General features: G+C 40.3%; 1 protein-coding gene across 1 annotated transcript in view; it reads left to right on the top strand.

Moving 5' to 3' along the window:
* Wdr59 (WD repeat domain 59) overlaps positions 1-18,182 on the top strand; it is a 68,863-nt gene extending 50,681 nt beyond the window's left edge. Inside the window, exons 20-24 of the mRNA XM_080277686.1 lie at positions 11,056-11,132; positions 13,350-13,451; positions 15,243-15,339; positions 16,202-16,355; positions 17,963-18,182. Coding sequence (XP_080133812.1) covers positions 11,056-11,132; positions 13,350-13,451; positions 15,243-15,339; positions 16,202-16,355; positions 17,963-18,099 — 567 coding nt within the window. The 3' untranslated portion in view covers positions 18,100-18,182. The remainder of the gene's footprint in view (positions 1-11,055; positions 11,133-13,349; positions 13,452-15,242; positions 15,340-16,201; positions 16,356-17,962) is intronic.
* The last annotated feature ends 272 nt before the right edge of the window (positions 18,183-18,454 follow it).

Below are 18,454 nucleotides of genomic sequence, written 5' to 3'. Positions count from 1 at the left end.
TGATCAGTGTCAGGGTCTGTCTGGGGATATTGTTCATCAGTGTTAAGTCTCCATGAGCCATCAGATAGGCACGTTAACACTTAAAACTATCAAGTTGTAGGTGAGAATGTCGGTAATGGAAGAAGAATGGTCGAATGAAAGAGACATGTAAGTTGAGAACTGTGTAGAGACTTATTTCATGGCTGTCCCTTTTTGAGGAGTTCCTTGTAGGAGGCAAGACACCATAAGTTAGATAGGAAGTTATATACAGTGCTAATAATTTTTTAAAAAGCTGAATTATTGTGTAGCGCACTTATGTACTTCATGCATAGAAGTAATGGTAAATTTCTTGCAGAAGCCCACAGAGTATTCTGTAATTTTGTTGGCCTTGGCTTTAGTTTGTTCTGTTGGGTTTCCTTGACAGCAAGCCCCTGAGTATGGCTCACTGAAGCGCTCGCAGAGACAGTCATTTGTATGGGCTAAGTTGGACCGCCTTAGCCTTCTCCGGGGTGGTAAGGTAATGTAGCAAGGAACTAACCTAGAACCAGTCTGCTTATGGGGAATAAGCTATATTGTGCTTAATGGCAATACTAGATTACTGAAGTATTTTTTCTCCTGCAGGTGGAACTCTGTAGGATGTTGTTGTTGCGTATACTGTAATTTCTGTAATGACTGTCTTGGATTCTGCCTTGGAAAATTTTATTAACATGAACATATTCCCAGTAACATTTGTATGAGTGTGTTTGATGGCCATTTAACTCGTTGAGGAGTAGATATGGAGATTTCCCCAAGCTAATTAAAAGTGTCTGGCAATATCCAGTTAAAAAATACAATGCCATATGTGACACCACTACTGAATGGGTACTAAGCATAGCTTTAACCCTTTTAGGAGTTGCGCTTTACCCAAGCTGGCATTAACCATAGTGAAATATCAGATATTACATAACCCCTGAATGGGTTGTGGCATACATGGGGAAAGTGCATCCACTACAGTGGACTGTATTACAATCAGTAATGATGATGTTCACCATCAGTAATAATGGTAGCATATAAAATAGTCTCAGAATGATTTTGTTACTCTGTAGAGTATGTTAAGGTACCGTAGTACAACATGGGACTGTTTGGCCTGTAACAGTTTCATGAATATCCAGTTATTATAGTGCTACAACAACCAGTGTAATCCTAACCCTTATTCCTTGTCATTTAAAATCTATAATGTCCAGTAGTATCTCATTTTCTATATTGCTACTCAATCAGTGTCTAAGTATGTCCCTTATTCCTGTACCGTATTGTATAACATTACTGTAGTGTGGTGTACCTGTATCATGTTCCTGGAATGTTGACCTTGTAGTGTTGCAGTTTTACATAATAATACTGGTTAAATGCCATCATGCTAGTGCTTTCATGGTAATCTGTCAGTGGCTACTTTTTACAAAGTAAGAAGTAACCATTACTCTGTACAAAGTAAAAAGGAGCCATTGATAGGTGGCTACTGACCGTTGAGTATCCGTCTTCAGTACTGTACAGTATACTGTGTTTTTTAGTCATATAAGTTTCAATATTTGTCTGTGTAAACACTCACTACTAACTAGCTTCATAAAGTACTTAAGTCATCATCATCATCATCATCTCATCATCATCATCATCATCATCCGGACCTCCTTCTCCACCCTAGGGCAGGGATTCCACCTCAGCTGAGCAGAGTTGTCCACATGATTAAATGTCAGATACTTAAGTGACATTATTCTTTACAAGGAGTCAGTTTCCAGGGTAAGGGAAGAAGAAATGAGTGGGGATGTTGGATTGAAGGGAGTAGGATGGGCCAAGGTGGTCATGGTGGAGCAGGGCAGGATGGTGACAACTTGTGAAGATGGATAATATATGAGGAATGGTGTTGGTGATGGAAGACTTAAGGCACATACATTTCTTTGGTTCAAATACACAGAAATTACAGTGACCAGATGGATGGTAATGCACCCTTGAATGCGAGGTTTGGGAAGGCTAAGATTATGATTCAGGAGTTGAAAGGAAGGGTGGTGGAATGTATTGGTGTTGTGATGAGGAGTGGATTGAGATGGTTTGTCATGTTCAGAGGATGGAGGATGACAGTTGGTTCTTGAAAGGTGGAAAGTGTGAATGTCGAGGGTAAGGTTGTGAAGGGCTGGCCAAAGAAGAACTGGGACGAGGTCACAGAGTGTCCTCAGGGATAAGGGACTGAATAAGGAAGCTGCCAGAGATTGAGGAGCATGGAAAGCCCTCATTAGGTGACAAAAGCCAATGCATGCAAACATTTTGTAGCCTTTATAAATGAAATTAAATGAAATGATACATGGAAGGATTTGGATGGGATAGAAAAAGGGTGGAGTGGAGGGAGAAGAGTGGATAGGATGAGCTGGTAAGTGCTGTACTATATGTCATGTTGTTATGGGCACTGTAGATTGGCTGGCAGTCAAGGCAGTGATTTTAATTATACTTACTGTCTCAAACCAGAAGTAGGTGGGGTTGGGTAAAATAGTGGTGAGTGATAGATAAGTATATCTTGGTTATAGAGCAGGACACCTTTTGGTGGTACTGATATAATCAGCCAACCCACTGCCCGGTTATATAAGCATCCCGTTACTCCCTCCGTATCCCAGAAAAGGAGGATGGTGGACTGCAGGAGAACTGCTTCAGCCTGTTGCCCACTGGGCTCACATTCAGATGAACCTGGGGCCACAGCAACAGAAGTATCAACAACAAAATATACTCTATGAAAATGTATGTTTTACATTAGGTAGGCTGACATGGTGTTAGTCAATGGTGGGAACCAAAGAAATGAGTTAGATGGGCAGCAAAACGCCTTCTTCCAGCTTTGGGTTTAGACTAGACGTGTGTTCCCTGAGCCCTTGCAATTCTCTTACATGTCACACACTTTCATATGTCACTGCTTTGGTGCTGATGCCCACCCTCCATATTAACTACATCTTAGAGCTGCCACATCCAGGACTGGTATGATGGATATTAGAGGGAATGATTTTATTATATTATATTTGTGGGTGTTGTGGAAGATCTTTTAAAACTGTTCAGCAAAAATCAAATGTGCGAGCTGTTCCCTGCCACAACCTAGGATTGATTTCATGCCATTTTGGACTGCAGTCAGGACTAGTACATCCTCTAAAGATGAGTATTGTTCAGAATATGGGGCAGTATTAGCAGTCAGAAAGTGTAGTCACAATTCAGTTGACCAATGGGGAGAAAAAAAAGTGGAGTAAGTGGAAAAGAATGGGTAGTAATTGTGTCAGCTGGTGGGGTTGGACTTTGCGAAGATAGACATTGTAGGTTGAAGATGGTTAAATCTAGTATTTTTCCAAGTAAAAGATGATGATGAAGAAAATGAACAAGAAATATTACAAGCAAGATAGCAAATGCCATTATAATATGCCTGGTGTTTCATGACACAGATAAAAATAAGAGAGTGTTTGCAGAGCCCAACAACCATTGTTCTCCTGTAACAAGTGGAAGGAAACCTGAGTTTGGGCAAAGCTTTAAACAAAAAAAAAAGACTGTGTTACCACCAGGCAATTTTGGACATGTGGTAGAGTCGTTTAGTATATAGTGCCAAGGCATTGGGTATTTTCAACTTCAGAAATGCCTTAAAAGGCAGAGAAACTTCTCCCAAGGTATCTTATGTGATGTCTGGACATCTGATTTCTCTTGCATAGGGTTTGATTCCTTCTGATCAGCGTGGTTCCCAACTTTCTGGCAACCCTTGTATTGAGATATGCTTTCAGCACCATCTCAACTAGGTGCTTTTTGTTTTGCTGTGACTCACTTAGGCTGGCATGGGAAGGAGGAGGGATGAAATTCCCTGGGTAGAGACACCATCAGCTGGGTGTCTCCATTCCATTCACTTGTTGTTGTGTCCCAGGCAGATCTGGGCATGACCCTAGTGGATTGCAGGCTGAGGCTGTCCCTTTCTGCAGTCCTCCATCCTTCATTCACGTAAAAGGGAGGGAGTTAAGGGATGTTTGTATTACCAGGAAAGCAGAGCTGCCTGGTTATGTTGGTGTTACCGTGTAAAAGCATCCCTCTGTAACACCTTTTCATTCAGTATAAAAATGGGTGTCGGGTTCTACAGACACCTATTTTTTCATACTGTGCAATGATATGCCCTGAACATGAGAGCTGGTAGTCATCTTACAACACCACTCAGCTGTTTAACATTGTTCTTGTTGTTGTTACCCCAGACCTGTCTGGACATGAACCTGGTAGATTACAGGCTGAAATTTCCCTTTTTCCTGCATACCCATCCTCCTTTTGGAGAATAGGGAGGAAGTTGAGAGATATTTGCTTAACTGAGCAGGAGAGCTGTGCCAGGTTATATTGGTGCCACCATGTGAAGGAATCCCTCTCCAGCAGCATTTAAAGTGGTGACAAGAGAGATCATCCCAGACATAAAGAGCTGAGAAGAGGATACATTGTTACTTGTGTCTAATTAAAATGCCACACAAGTCTAGGGACCTTTCTCATGGTCTTTGATATCTTGTCTGTTCATTTAAAATTATTATTCTTATGCATTAACAGTAATGTTTGGTCTTTTATTCCTCTTGTCTGTGCGTGTGCTGGTGTTCCTCTCCATCACGTGGGTAACCAGTTTTCTTGTGTAAGTTCCTCCAAACTTATTTATGTCAGTTTGCATTATAGTTTTTAGTGCTGTAAGTAGTATTTTGGCATCAGAAGGAGCCTTGCCCCTGACCTAGTGTGTAATAGATACGCTACATTGTGTGAGACTTTTTTTTTAAATTTAACAATTAATTTATTTAATCTAGTGGTATGCTTGTGATTCATGTATATTCCTATATGGTTAGTCATTTTTATTACTATATAGCACTAGTTTTGTGTTTCATATGTGATGTGCTCTGCAAGGTTTCCCCAGTTGGTGTGGGGATGCCCATTTAAGCTTGTTCTCTCCCACTCCTTATTTGGCTTCACCTCTGTCTAGATGCAGGGTTTGCCACCACAGACTTTGAGGATGCCTTTTGATATAACAATGACCGTCAGATTTAAATATACATTGGATTCACTGTAGAGGGCCACAAGTGCCACGTTACCATGATGCCTCTCAGGTTCAGCATTGCCATCATAGTTTTAACAAAGGTGATTACTGAGGTCTATAAAGAATGTATGCAGTGTGTTGGTTCCTCTCTCACTAAGATGACTAGCAAATTATTGCTCCCTCATTATTCTGTTGACAGTCATAGCAAGTCTCACCTTAACCATGGCATGGAACATGGGGCTTCTGATCGGTAAGAGTAAGCCCACTTGCATTAGCCAGTTGTATTGATACATTTATATGTTAACCTATGTACACACCCCGGCAGATCTGCTGATGACACATACGTTATAGTCACACTTCAACAGTAAAAAAAAATTTGGTTCTGAGATTCGCATGCAGCCTATGAAATTTGTGAATGTTGTATTATTAGAATATAGGCAGTTTTGGTTCTGACCTCTTGGCCAAAGTCCACGTTTTACCCCACTGACCCCATTTCCATCTACCAACAAACTTGGAATAATGACATTCTGAGATATGTTAGCCATTGGGCAACACACAGGTAATGTTAGTTTTTAATTATTTATTTATTTGTTTATTTATTACAGTCAAGCAGCATATATTGTTATTCCTGAACATTTTTTGAGCACAACTCACAGTAGAGTTTTTTGTGTGTGTGAATGTTTTCTCCCAAAGAATAGCAGTACTGTACTTTTTTTTTTTTTTTTTTTTTTTTTAGTAGGTAGGAAACTTAAATTTTACAGGATGTTAGATCTTCACTCATACAAGGTTTTAGGCTAGATGGGACCCCCAAGGGTCTTCCCCACTGGGGCAAAGCAGCCTCTGAGGGTTGCAAGCAACCCCATTATGCACTCCTATAGTATTTTGCTTAAGAAAATGAAATTTTGCAGTGGTACTGGTATGTTTCCTCCTGTAATGGGGTTTATAAATGCCCGCATTGCCCCTAGCAACGTGGGGATCCTCTGACAGTTTGTTAAGTTCCATTTCAGTTATCACACTCCCAGATCAGGTTTTAGGCAGGCTGTGTACCCCCAGGGACCATCCATCATATGCAGTGTCTTGACAATGTTCGTGTGTGAATATATGGGGATGTCTGTGAATGAACAGGTTTTTGCTTGCTTCACTGAAAATTTTTCATAACTGTTACTTAAGAGTCTGCAGTTGTGTTACTGGGGGAGCTTTTAGTATGTATTACATTCACAGTACTGTAATTGTATCGTTTATAAAGGCTCCAGCCTGTGTCTATGTGGTGACTGAAGCCAGCGCATGCAAGAATGTTGGAGCCTTTATAAACGATATGATGACAATGAATGGAACATCACATGAATGTTGAGACTCAGCTGTATAATAGCAACTAATCTTTCTGCTTATGCTGTTAATCTTTTCTTTCCATTGGGCTCCTGCGATCACAACCTTATCACCCTAGCCTGTCCCATCGCTTTAGTAAGGCCTGTGGACCCTCCCAAGAAGTGGTGGCTTTGGCATTTTGGAGCTGTTGATTGGGAGGCCCTCAGGCAGTACTTCTTTGATTTTTCCATGAATTATTACAGCTTCCATGGCTGAGAGCCATCTGAGTGTGCCGCTCGCATTACGGAAGTTATTCTTTCAGTCATGGAAGCATACATTCGTTTCTCTTAACCTGTCATAAAAAAAAAAAAAGTTTAATTACGCTTGGTCCAATACTGTCCTCAATAAATAAAGGGCCTTCATAAGGTACTGGAGCCAACCCACCCCTGAATCTCATCTCTTTTATGTTTCTACCTAGAATCATGCTAAGTCTGTCATTCGCTCTGCAAAAAATAATTTCATTCATACTAAATGCTTACAACTCTCCAACTCATATTCATTCTGCTCTTGCTGGCACCTTGCTAAAAACTTTTCTAACAACTTTGCTTCATCATCCCTCACTCTTCTTTTCTGCTGTGATGACTGTGTAGCTGTTTCTTCTACTGATAAACCAGAACTCTTTGTTCAGACTTTCTCCTCCAATTCTACTTTAGATGAATCTGTTGTCCATCACTTCCTCCCGTTGCCTAGTTCATGAATGACATTTCTTCAGTTAATGTGTTTTCTGCCATGACTGGCCTCAATACTCATCATCATCATCATGAGGAGTGCAGGAGTGTGGGGCTAGACAAGTTGGACCTGACATTTAAGATGAGAGTGACCAGCTTCACTCATCCCTGTGCAAGTTTCTATCCAAGGGGTTGTTGGGGTTTATTGCTCACGTAATACCACTCTTGGTCTGTAGATCCACTGAGGAGGGTGACAGCTGTTGCCAAAACTGTTTGGAAATACATCTTTTTTGTCTGCCAGTGTGGGTTTTCATATCCTATTTCATGTCCACGATAGTATGACTCTTCATCTGATCTCAAAGACTTTTGATCGAATCTGGCATAAATCTTAAATTTCCATACTGCCCTCTTACAGTGTCTCTCCTTCTATCTGTTCCCTCATCTCTAGATTCCTATCTGGTTGTTCTGTTGCTGCTGTTGTAGACGGCCACCATTCTTCTCCTAGAGTTATCAATAGCAGTGTTCCTCAGGGCTCTGTCCTATCACCTACTATCTTCCTTCTATTTATCAACAACCTTTTAAGCTGTACATCTTACCCTATTCACTCATACGCTTATGATTCCACCTTTCACCTTTCCATCCGCTTCTCTCAGCTTCCATCTCAACAGTTACTACACTTCAAAAAACAAGGGATGAAGCTATGGCACAAGTAATGTCTGACTTGGTTCATATCTCTGTTTGAGATAAAAGTAAACTTGTTTTTAATGCATCAAAAAACTCAGTCCTTACATCTTTTGACCCATCAAAATCTACTACAGGAGTATCCTCTAATTTTTAACAGTACCCAACTCAGTCATGCAATACCTTTGAACATACAGTACTTGGGTTTCATTCTCTCTGGATTTTTTATGGACATATCATATTACATCATATAAAATCTACTTCCAAGAGATTAGATGTGGTAAGGCGACTCTATGCCTTCTTTACCCCTGATCAGTTGTTGACTTTATACGTGGGTTTTATTCGCCTCTGTGTCGAGTACAACTCTCATGTTTAGGGAGGCTCCCCACATACTGCTCTTCTCAACAAGGTAGAATCAGAGGCTTTTCATCTCATTAACTCCTCCTCTTTCTGAATCCCTTCAACCTCTATATCTTCGCCGCACCGTTGCATCTTTATCTCTTTTATATTTCTACTTCAATGGTCACTGCTGCTCTGAACTGTCTGCTTGCATTCCTCCACCACTACAGCGGGTGCGTGGCACCCGTTTAGCAGCAAACTCCCATTCCTTTTCTGTCCATCTCTCAAATACAAGAATTAACTGTTGCTCCTATACTCAGTTTTTTTTATTGAGGCAAAGATGCACATGATAGGTTGGTGTCATTTGGCTAAATGCAACATGTCTGAATAACATTTACTAACCCAAATTTCCCCATCAGATATATGTTGCCAATTAATAATAAAGAGATTATGAAGTAATGTTACATTCAGCCAATCATCACCAATCTGTCAACTGCATCTTTGCTTCAATTAAAAAAACTGAGTATAGTCCTTCATGTGTGCAATAGGTCAGCTGATGAACTGTCTTCCCCTGCCAGTGTTTCCTAATGCCTATGACATCCAGTCTTAACACAGTGTGTCGAGGCATCTCAAAATGAGCAGTTCTTGAATTTAACTCTGTATTAAATTTTTATTTTTTCTTGGAGGGTACAATTTGCAGGCTTCTAGCCTGTGGTTCCTTCTCCCTTGCGTTAAAAGAAAATGCAACATCTCAGCCTTCATGGGCACCAATTTCTTGACAAACACCACTTCCTGATTTGTACATGGCCAATGTAGAGAATGTTAATTCTGGAAAGATTAGTATTGCGGTTGGTCTGTCATTGACTGACAGACATAGAACCTCAAAACCCTGGCACAACACAGTAATGGAAGATAGTAATCCAAGGAGTAACAACTGCAGCTAGTAATAAAGCAGATATAAGACAAGCATAAAGTAGGCTTAAGTTCTCCCTTATTTATAACTAGTGGAAAAAGCAGTGTAAGTGTTGTAATCTCAAGGATGTATTGCTTCTAAATACTAGTACAGTACCTCATGAACTAGTTGGGAGGTTTAGGGGGCCTGTAAAGAGTGACTGGGATTTTTTTTTTTCCCAATGGTCTGTCGGTCTCGTAATAGCTAGACACCATTATCCAGTGAGGGATGGTTGTTTGTCTTTTAATTAGTTGTTTTATAGGGAGGGGCACTAACCCTCCACCAACCCACTTGCTGACACATAGGGAATGTGTATGGGTTGGTTATATGGTTACCATCCAGTACTGTAAATTGTTTCCTGGCTTACAGGAAACCATTTGGCTTGTCACTCAATGTAAAACCACCTAAAAAGCAAAGAAGAGTAATAAAAAGTGACAGAAAGGATGGAAGAAATAGGAAGAGAGAGGGCAGATACAGAAAAAGAGTGATAAGGTGAAGGAAGAAGTAGGCAGCACTGCATCAGATGAGTGGAAGATGGTCGCCACCACCTACCACCTTCTCAACAGTGAGAGAAGTGTTTCATTCTCTGCCACATAGTGGAGTTCTCAGCTAACCTGTTTTTAAGTTTAGAACTGAAATGTATCATCTGGCTCCCAGGTTGTATACTGGCGCGTTTCATATTCCTTAGGGTGCTAAACGACAGTGTAGGAAAGTGAGGAACATAATTTAAGGCTGTGTAAGACTCCCCTCCCCACCTTTTTTTATGCGGTGTGGATTAGTGGCACAGCCTGTATCTCGGGTGGTGTCCTGTTTGAAATATTCTCCCCATCCCTGCAGTGTATGATGATGGTTTTATGGGCTTCAAAGCTGACCTTTCCATTGTTGATGAGCACTGTCCAGTGGAAGGGGAATGAAAAGGAGGAAGTAAAAATTGAGAGAGACAGGGGCTTGATTGACAAATTAACAAACACTTTCAGAATAGGCATGAAATAATCACCCTGATTTTTTTCACCCTCAACTACTATTAACCATCTCTTATTCTGAATTGTTAGTCGTATCCTTAGGCTGTGATTAATAGGACAAGTGGCCAAGAAAACAGTAGTGTTGTGATGGTCAAGGTAACCTGAAAACAGTATTGTCAACTAGATTTTGCCCAAGTGGGGTTTTTTCCTCTTCTGTCTTTCTATTCTTCACTCTTTCCACTCCTTCTGCCTACGGGTCACCTTACGCTCCCTCTTCTGTTTTTCTTTCCTTCATTCTTTCCCCTTCCTTCTGCCTGTGGATGACTGTCCACTAAGTGACAAGCCAAATGGTTTCCTGTACACCAGGAAACCATTTACTACACTGGGTGGTAAACCATATAACCAGTTTATGGCACCTGGTGGTTCAGTGGGTAATTAAGGCTCTCCAGTTGGATTGAGCCTGTGTAGGTTTATATCCGAGGGGTGGTTGGGGTTTATTGCTCATATAATGCCACTCAGGAATGAGTGAGGCTGGTCACTCTCGTCTTAAATGTCAGGACCAACTTGCCTAGCCCTGGGCTCGTCCGCTCCTCCTGGGGCATGGCACTGTAGGATTGGATGATGGATGAATGGATGGCAACACTTATCTAAGTTTTTAATTATGTGATGCTGTCTCTTCAGAAATGTTGCTTGTGAGTAGACAGGGTGAGCTAGAGATCATTTTAAACCTTCTAGAGTAGTTTGCCTGACAACAGTGTCTCCACTGTCCAATGTTGTGTTTTACAGGAAATTGTGTAAGGAGTTAGGGTAAAAATTCTTACTATGTGTCTTATAAAATAAGCTTGCTTTGCTATTTACCATGCTATATATTGGTAGCTTGATTTTTTTACCTGCTTACTATTAATTTTCAATAACATCAGCTTATCTTCTTGTATTACAGTTTTTCAGAATTTAGAGCTGGAATATGTTATCTTGTGCATATGTCACTACAGTATGTCAGCATACCTATTATAAATGAAGACAGTTCACTCTGTTTTAGATTATTTAAATTGTATCCTTATATTTACCTTACAGACAGGAGGGTCACCCTACAACACTATCCATGGCCTTAGCCTGGAGGGCTGGGACACCTGCATGGTGCGGCACAACAGGTGGGAGTTATGGTGTTGTCTGGGAATGTACTATTCAGTAGTTGGTTTGTTTTTACTTACTGGACCTGGACCATCCTTACAACGTAAATACAAAGTCATGGTTGTGTGAAATCCAATGAGCCATAATTATGATGATGGGATGAGTCTCCATAGATGCTATTCAAATTGACCCAAGACTCCAGTCTTACTACACTTGGCCATCAACAGAGCTGGAAGGTTAAAAATCTTTGTCAAATTGGAATAAACACTTTATATCAGGGATATCTTTGGATGCTAGTTCAAGAATGTCTTTTTTTTTTTCTTTTTCTTTTTTTTTTCTTCCAGTGACCCTTCATTCTTACTACTTAAAAGGTATTTTATTTGGCTTAGTAGAAAACTTTTTGTGCTTGCAGAGTTAGGTGTAGTCTCCATTATCTCTGAATGCTTGTGTGCTTTCCTAAACTGAATTAAATCACTTGGAGGTTGGAAGAACAGAGTACAATAACACATCATATGATTGAAGAGGCTACAGTGTCCTTGTGAGGGTGACCTACCCCCATTTGCAGCTGATTGGTTGATATTACTACTGGAAAAACAGTGTGTTATTTCTTATGTCTCTGTTTGACCTTTAGTCACATCATTTACTCATAGCTCAACATTCAAACTGTGAACCATGCATGAACATTCACACTAGGAAATTATAACACGGAGTCCATTGATTTTTATTGAACTTCATGACATCATTTAGTGATGTGACTACCTGATGTGAAGGATAGCCCACTTGAGAGTTATAGTTCCCACTCACCTTTCAAGCTGGAGGAAAGGCATGACTAAGGTTTCACACAGAATGAAGACCCATTGTTACCAGTTCAGAGCTTTTCTAGGCCACACGAGGCTGGTACTCATGTGACTGAACGTCATATTGTTTATAAAGGCTCCACCATGCATGCATGGATCCGCCTTGGTCACCTAATTGTGACTCTCCACACTGCTTGATCTCTAACAACTGCCCTATTCATTCCCTTATCCCTGAGATCACACTGAACTTCAGTAACTTAATTTAAAGTTCACTTCAGGAATTATGAAAAACCATTACCCTGACTTGATGTTCAGGGTGTCTCACTCACGTCTCTGATTAAATGGTTGATTTGTTTTCATCTGACCGAACTAGGCCTCTCCCACAACTCAAATCCTAAGTTGTAATTGTGTGGAATTTGAGGAGCCTTGAATATGAGGTAGGAATGTTGCCATGTTTACCTGTAAAATGTACCTTCCAAGCTGACCACACTTGGCCATCAAATGAGCTGAAAAGGGATCTGGATCTCCGTCAGATGAAATAAAACCAGCTGTTGATGGATTACGGTAAGCCTTCATTGTAAGTTGCCTTTTGCGACATTCTTTCATCTGCCAAGTTGTCGGTAAATTAACCGTTTTGCTGTGACATACAGACCTTGTATTTTATTCCCACTATCCCCAGATTATTCAGTTCAGCAAACCTGGCTGCTGCAAGTGGGTACAGTAGTCTGCCTCAACCCATACTCTGGAACAACAATCTTCACATGTAATTTTGGCCGACAACAATTTTACAAAGCTCAGGAAATCATGACGGAGCAAAAGCATTAAAGAAAGTTCATTCATTAACCCTTTTATTCCCATGACATATTTTTATATTTTATTTTTCCCATCTCTGCATAACATTTTTCAGCACTGGAGAGACCATTTGTAGTGAAGGGGTAAAATGTTATGTTCCACCTCCAGTTTGAAAGTACCCCGTATGGTAAATAGAATTGTTTTAAGAGTGTATGAAGAAAATTACATCATTGGTTTGAAGGGCTTAAAGTCTCATTGCTCCTTTTACAGATGATTGTTCAGTTGTCCCAGTTTGCAGTACAGGTCATCTTTGACCAGTATGCAATCATTCACTTATATAATCTGAACAGTTTAATACCCTTTTTCAACAAGTGATTGGTGTTTTTGCTAGTATGGTTGTTATAACGTCCCTACGAAGCACCATTTTCAATGAACGATTACCAGTTTTGCTTATGGTATTATGATTGCAATGATACCTACATTGGCTATACGATTTACTGTGTTCCAGTTGGTTTTCTAGGAATGTAAGCCAGTTCTTTAGCGAGGCTGACCTGTACCAGCTACTGTACGAGTATATGAAAAATCTGTGATATTTGGAACTTATCCCTGGCTTAAAGCAGCGACTGACGGAACTTTCTCTCTGACCAGATCCAACTCCGAGGGTTCACTGTCTGAAGCAGCACGGCCCAGCCCTGAAGTGGACCCGCCCTCATCTGAAGCTACTGACTCCCTCAACAAGAACTCTGCCAAGTATGTTGTGTATGTTGTAGGAATATGGACTGTAACATTCACTCTGATTTAGCCATGATGTGTGTGGCAGCTGTACGTGTATGTTGATGAAAATACAGTATACACTAATGGTCTTATACACAAGTTAAGCTTAGGTGAGATTATAAATGTAGACTTATGGACTGAGGTTCACGAACAACATACCATCAGCTCCCTCTCAAACCTCAGATGCTTTTTTACAGGAAGAACTAGAAGAATTTAGAATTTTCATATACCTTTTCGTTTTTCTCATACAAATGGCCACCCCTTATGCGATTATGGTGTCAGGCTATAGATAGATAGAAAAAATTTTTATGAAACGTGAATTATCATGCGCTCTCTTGTTTTTGTGGGAATGGCAAGTTAAGGAGAGTATAAAACATTCTTGTGTCTCTTGTTTTTCTTGCAACTGAAAATAAGAGTTGCAAGTGGGGATTGACTAAAAGTGTGTGAATCTGGTCCTTGGATTATGGTAGGCTAGGATGTTGTTGGGGGGACAACTTTGATCATTTGATTTTAATTCCTTAAATCCAGGGGCATTCCTTTTTATTTGGGGGAGAGGTATATTTTTGCTATCTCCTGATGATTTTATTGAGCTTGGGAATGACTTTTTGAACAGGAGGGAGTTATGTACACTTTGTTAACACCTTCAAGTCAAAAAGTCAAACTTAAACCGAATAAACTCATGAGTAAGTAGCAAGAATAAAGTGGAACAATATTGTCTCCCAGAAAAGGATAACTTGGATTTACATTTCGTATGAACCTGGGGCTACAGCTACTATTGCTTATTCTGAGAAGAAGGCCTGATGGTGATGCCGACGATGTGATGCTGTAAAAGTTATTACATTTCTGTCTGAAGTGCCTGTATTTCTTTCTGCATACAGTATACTTTTCATTGGTACTATATTTATTTATTTCTTACACAGTAAGTAACAGGCACTGATGAGGAGCTTACACATGGTGGAGTAGCTGTGGCATCCTACCAGGAGCCAGACCTAATCATATTTCCCTGCACCTCACCATGGGTAAGGACCCTGGTCTGATTCAGGTCAGGCACACATATGTGCCGGAGCCCTTCATGGTGTATGTACAATACTGTACAGTATCTCTAGGACGGCCCCGCAAAGCATTTGCCTATGATACTTATGGTTGACCATTCTGCTTGGCCAGACAGATGGCGGTTAAGCAACAATGAAAACAACAGTAACAATTCTTTATGGTAGTTGAGGGTACCAACCATCCACTCACTCGATGTAATGCCACCTTCATGCGACTTGACACTAAGTGATAAGGCAAATGGTTTCATGTACCCCAGGAAACCTTTCCTTTCTTGTGTGGTAAACTCTTTAACAAGTGGATACCAGATGGTCTAATGGGTTAAGGCACTCAGCTGAATGTGACCCATAATATGTTACGTCAGAGGGATGGCTGATGCTTATTAGCCACATAATACCACTCAGGGAAAAGCAACTGGTCATGCCTACTCTGAATATTGTGTAGAGAGTGAACTTAGGGATAAGGGACTGAATAGAGAGGCTGCAAGAGACTAAGCAGTGTGGAGAGCTGTCATTAGGTGACCAAGGTCGACATATTGCATTAAAGCCTGTTGGAGCCTTTATACATGAATGAATGATAAGTAGCGAAGCCCTGGGGGTCTGTGCTCCTGTTAGGGAAGGAGTGGATGATGGACAGTTAATATTAATGTGTTTCCTACTTTAAGATAATCCATTAGATCACAGTTACATAACACTGATATGATGTACACGTCAACAGGTTTATAGACTGTAATCGAAGTCAGCAGTTTGATGATCTGAAAAAATCTTATGCTGACATCCTGTACCGGTGGGGTCTTCTTGAACAACATGCAATGGTAAGGATTCTACACTGTGTCCTGCTGATTTCTTATCAAGTAGCAAAGGTAGATGAAAGATAGGTGATTGTGTTTGAATTTTTAGCTAAGCAAGAGGGGGAAACAGAACTCAGTAATCCCAGCAGTTTCATTTAAGTGGATTTTCACATATATCAAGCTTATACTCCTTTTACCATAAGTTGGCTGAGATTTTTCTTTTAGCAGTTTTTTTTTTTTTTTTCATGTAGTTCAGTAGAAGAATAAAACAATACAGTGGCTCTACTTCCTTCCTATAGCATTTCTTCATTACTAGCATCATAATCTTGTGTTCATCCTTGTTTCAACTCAGTATTCAAGACAGAGAAGGCAGTTTTAGGCCAGGTTTGAGTTAAACAAGTACAGTAGCTTTGCATATCTCAAGGGCATCTCCGCATTAGTTTTTCTTTGGTGCCCAGTTATCTCACATTAAAAGTACACACAGGGACAGTGATAATGACAAAATTGCAATAGTAATGCAGGTGGTGAATTAGTTGATATTATGCAGTGTAAGAGGTGGAGTCAGAATTCCATGAGCAAAGATGGTGTGTGAATCAGTGTCTGGCGCATTTCAGTAGGTGTGCTGTTGATAATTTTCGATGTCTTTACCCTGTCTCTTTCCTCGTGTGCTGGACCCTATCTTAAATGAGCAGAAAGGTCTGGGTGATGATGATGATGATGATGATGATATAAAAGCATCATCTTGTAATGGAATCTCAGGTGATGATGATGGTAATGATGATGATGACGATGTCAGAGCTTAATCATGTAATGGAGTCTTAGGTGATGATGATGATGATGATGATGATGATGATGAAAGAGCCTAATCTCTAAATGGAATCTGCAGGTGATGAACTACATTCACTCCCCTCCACCACCCCACAAGGGAGTAGAGTTCCAGACAGACTGTGTACACTGTGGCCAGTCCACGAAGGGGCCCCAGTGCCTCTACTGCCGCAGCTTCTCTTTCAACTGCTCAATCTGCCATGTTGCAGTAAGAGGTAATGGTGTAGTTTTCTTTGTTCACATATTGTTGTTTTGCACCTTTGCAGTAGTTTTTCATATAAGGCCTACTCTCTTGTGTAAAGTGTAGTGTATAATAGTAGAATATAGTTTAGATCACTATGTTGTAGCTGTAGTGGTTCATTGTGTCATGACAGCAATCAAAGCATTATTGTTTCCTTGTAGCTAAGAGATTCACGTAGACATGAAATCAGTGGACTAGGTACTGTAATAATTTTTGTTTTATTTTATTCTATTTTTATATTTTTATTTTTTTTCATTAAATAATGCAGCTTATATAACACAGCTCAGTGCATGAAAAATATTTCAAGCATCTGGTGGGTTAGTTTGAGTTCATCTCATGAGAGGCAAATAAATAAAATTGCTGAATTTTCCAGAAGGTCTGGAATTATTTAATAAATTCAAGATTTTTCTTATTTTTGAATTAGCAGATATGGTAGGTGGCCCTGGCTTGGTAGGTTGAGGCATTGTGATAGGTTGGAGCACCCACTATCCAATCACTTGATGTAGTGCTGCCTTTAGGTTGATTCTACACTGAGTGACAAATGGTTTTCTGTAACTCAGGAAACTACATACTATGTTTGGGGGTAGCCATTTAACCAAATTGATATCTGGTGGTTTAGTGGGTTAAGATACTCTCACTGGATGTGGGATGAAAGGGTTTACACCTAAGGGCAGGTTTGAGTTTATTGCTCACATAAATGCTGCTCAGAGAGAAGTGACAGGTCACTCAAACCATAAGTGTCAGCACTAAGTAGCATAGTCCAGGGCGTATATATTCCTGATGTGGCAGTAAAGGGGTCGATGAAGGATGGATCTGACATTATCTTAGTGGGTGAAGAATAAGAGGATGACTTTTTTTGCTTTTATCCTCCATCTGTGAGATAATGTTTGGCAGCCAAAGGAGGATGATTCAGTTTGCTTCCCATGCAGCCACCAAGCATTATGGGGTTGGGAGTAATACCTCACACTAGCCAGTAGCTATGGTAGTGTGAGCCAGAACAATCCTGTGTGTAAAAAGTCACATGAAACCTGCACAACATTTCATGAAATATCCTGTCAGCCTGGCTGCTGCTTGTGGAGGACCAAGAGGCAGTGCAGATTATTTGTTTCTCCAAGAGAGGTTGCTGAAATTGATGTTTCTGCAGCCCAGAGAGCAGTAAAATAAAAGACACTAAAAACACACATGGAGAACTGGAATAAAAAGAAATGAGCAGACACAATATAGACATGGCATAACAGTCATCAGTGTCATACCAGGGAAGGAGGTTAGCAGCCAACTAAAGAAATTTCCTGGAAGACTGCATGTTATAGAGTGGCAGCTCTCTTTCACAAACCCTTGGGAAATGTTATATGTCATATGCACATTAGAGGTCAAGCCTACTGTTTACTTCAGTTAGTGGTTGGTTTGAGAGTGTCTCCCCTCTCTTTCCCTTGCTTCCCATCTTCATAGTATTTGGTGGCAGGTGTAAGGCAGCTGAAATATCATCGTATTTGGTTGTTAGACACTTTCTGACTGAAGGGGGAAAAAACAGCATTTAACTTATATATTGGGTTCCTATAACAAAGACTGGTGCTTCCACAGGTGCTAGCAATTTCTGTGTGGTGTGTGGCCATGGGGGTCATGCGTACCATGTCCTAGAATGGTTCCGGGATCATAACAAGTGTCCTACTGGCTGTGGATGTGATTGTATCGAGGAGATGGAGCAGCTTTTCAGATGATCTCATTCTGGTGCTTATTGGATGTACTTATTATTTTACTTATGCTCAATAAGTGGCAAATTGCTGTTTCAGGAATAATGAACTTTTTTTTTTTTATGTTGTGTACTGTACTTACTTTGTATGTGAATTGTTTTACTGTCATTATAATTGTTTAGCCAGAATGTTAGCCATGTACAAATTCTTGCTGGTAGAGTTTGAAAAATGGGTGGTAGACGTACTAGATCCAATACACATCCGAAACTCATGTCACCTCTACAGTACTAGACAGAAACCAAAATCTGTTTATATATATATATATATATATATATATATATATATATATAAGCAGACACCTCGGTCCTAGAAGGGGTGGCCA

The sequence above is a fragment of the Coenobita brevimanus genome, chromosome 71 (genome assembly GCF_032717465.1).
Source record: "Coenobita brevimanus isolate Jiangsu-jjx chromosome 71, ASM3271746v2, whole genome shotgun sequence".
Lineage (NCBI taxonomy): Eukaryota > Metazoa > Arthropoda > Malacostraca > Decapoda > Coenobitidae > Coenobita > Coenobita brevimanus.
Note: the sequence above shows the minus strand (reverse complement) of the source record. Positions and strands in the feature narration are given on the sequence as shown.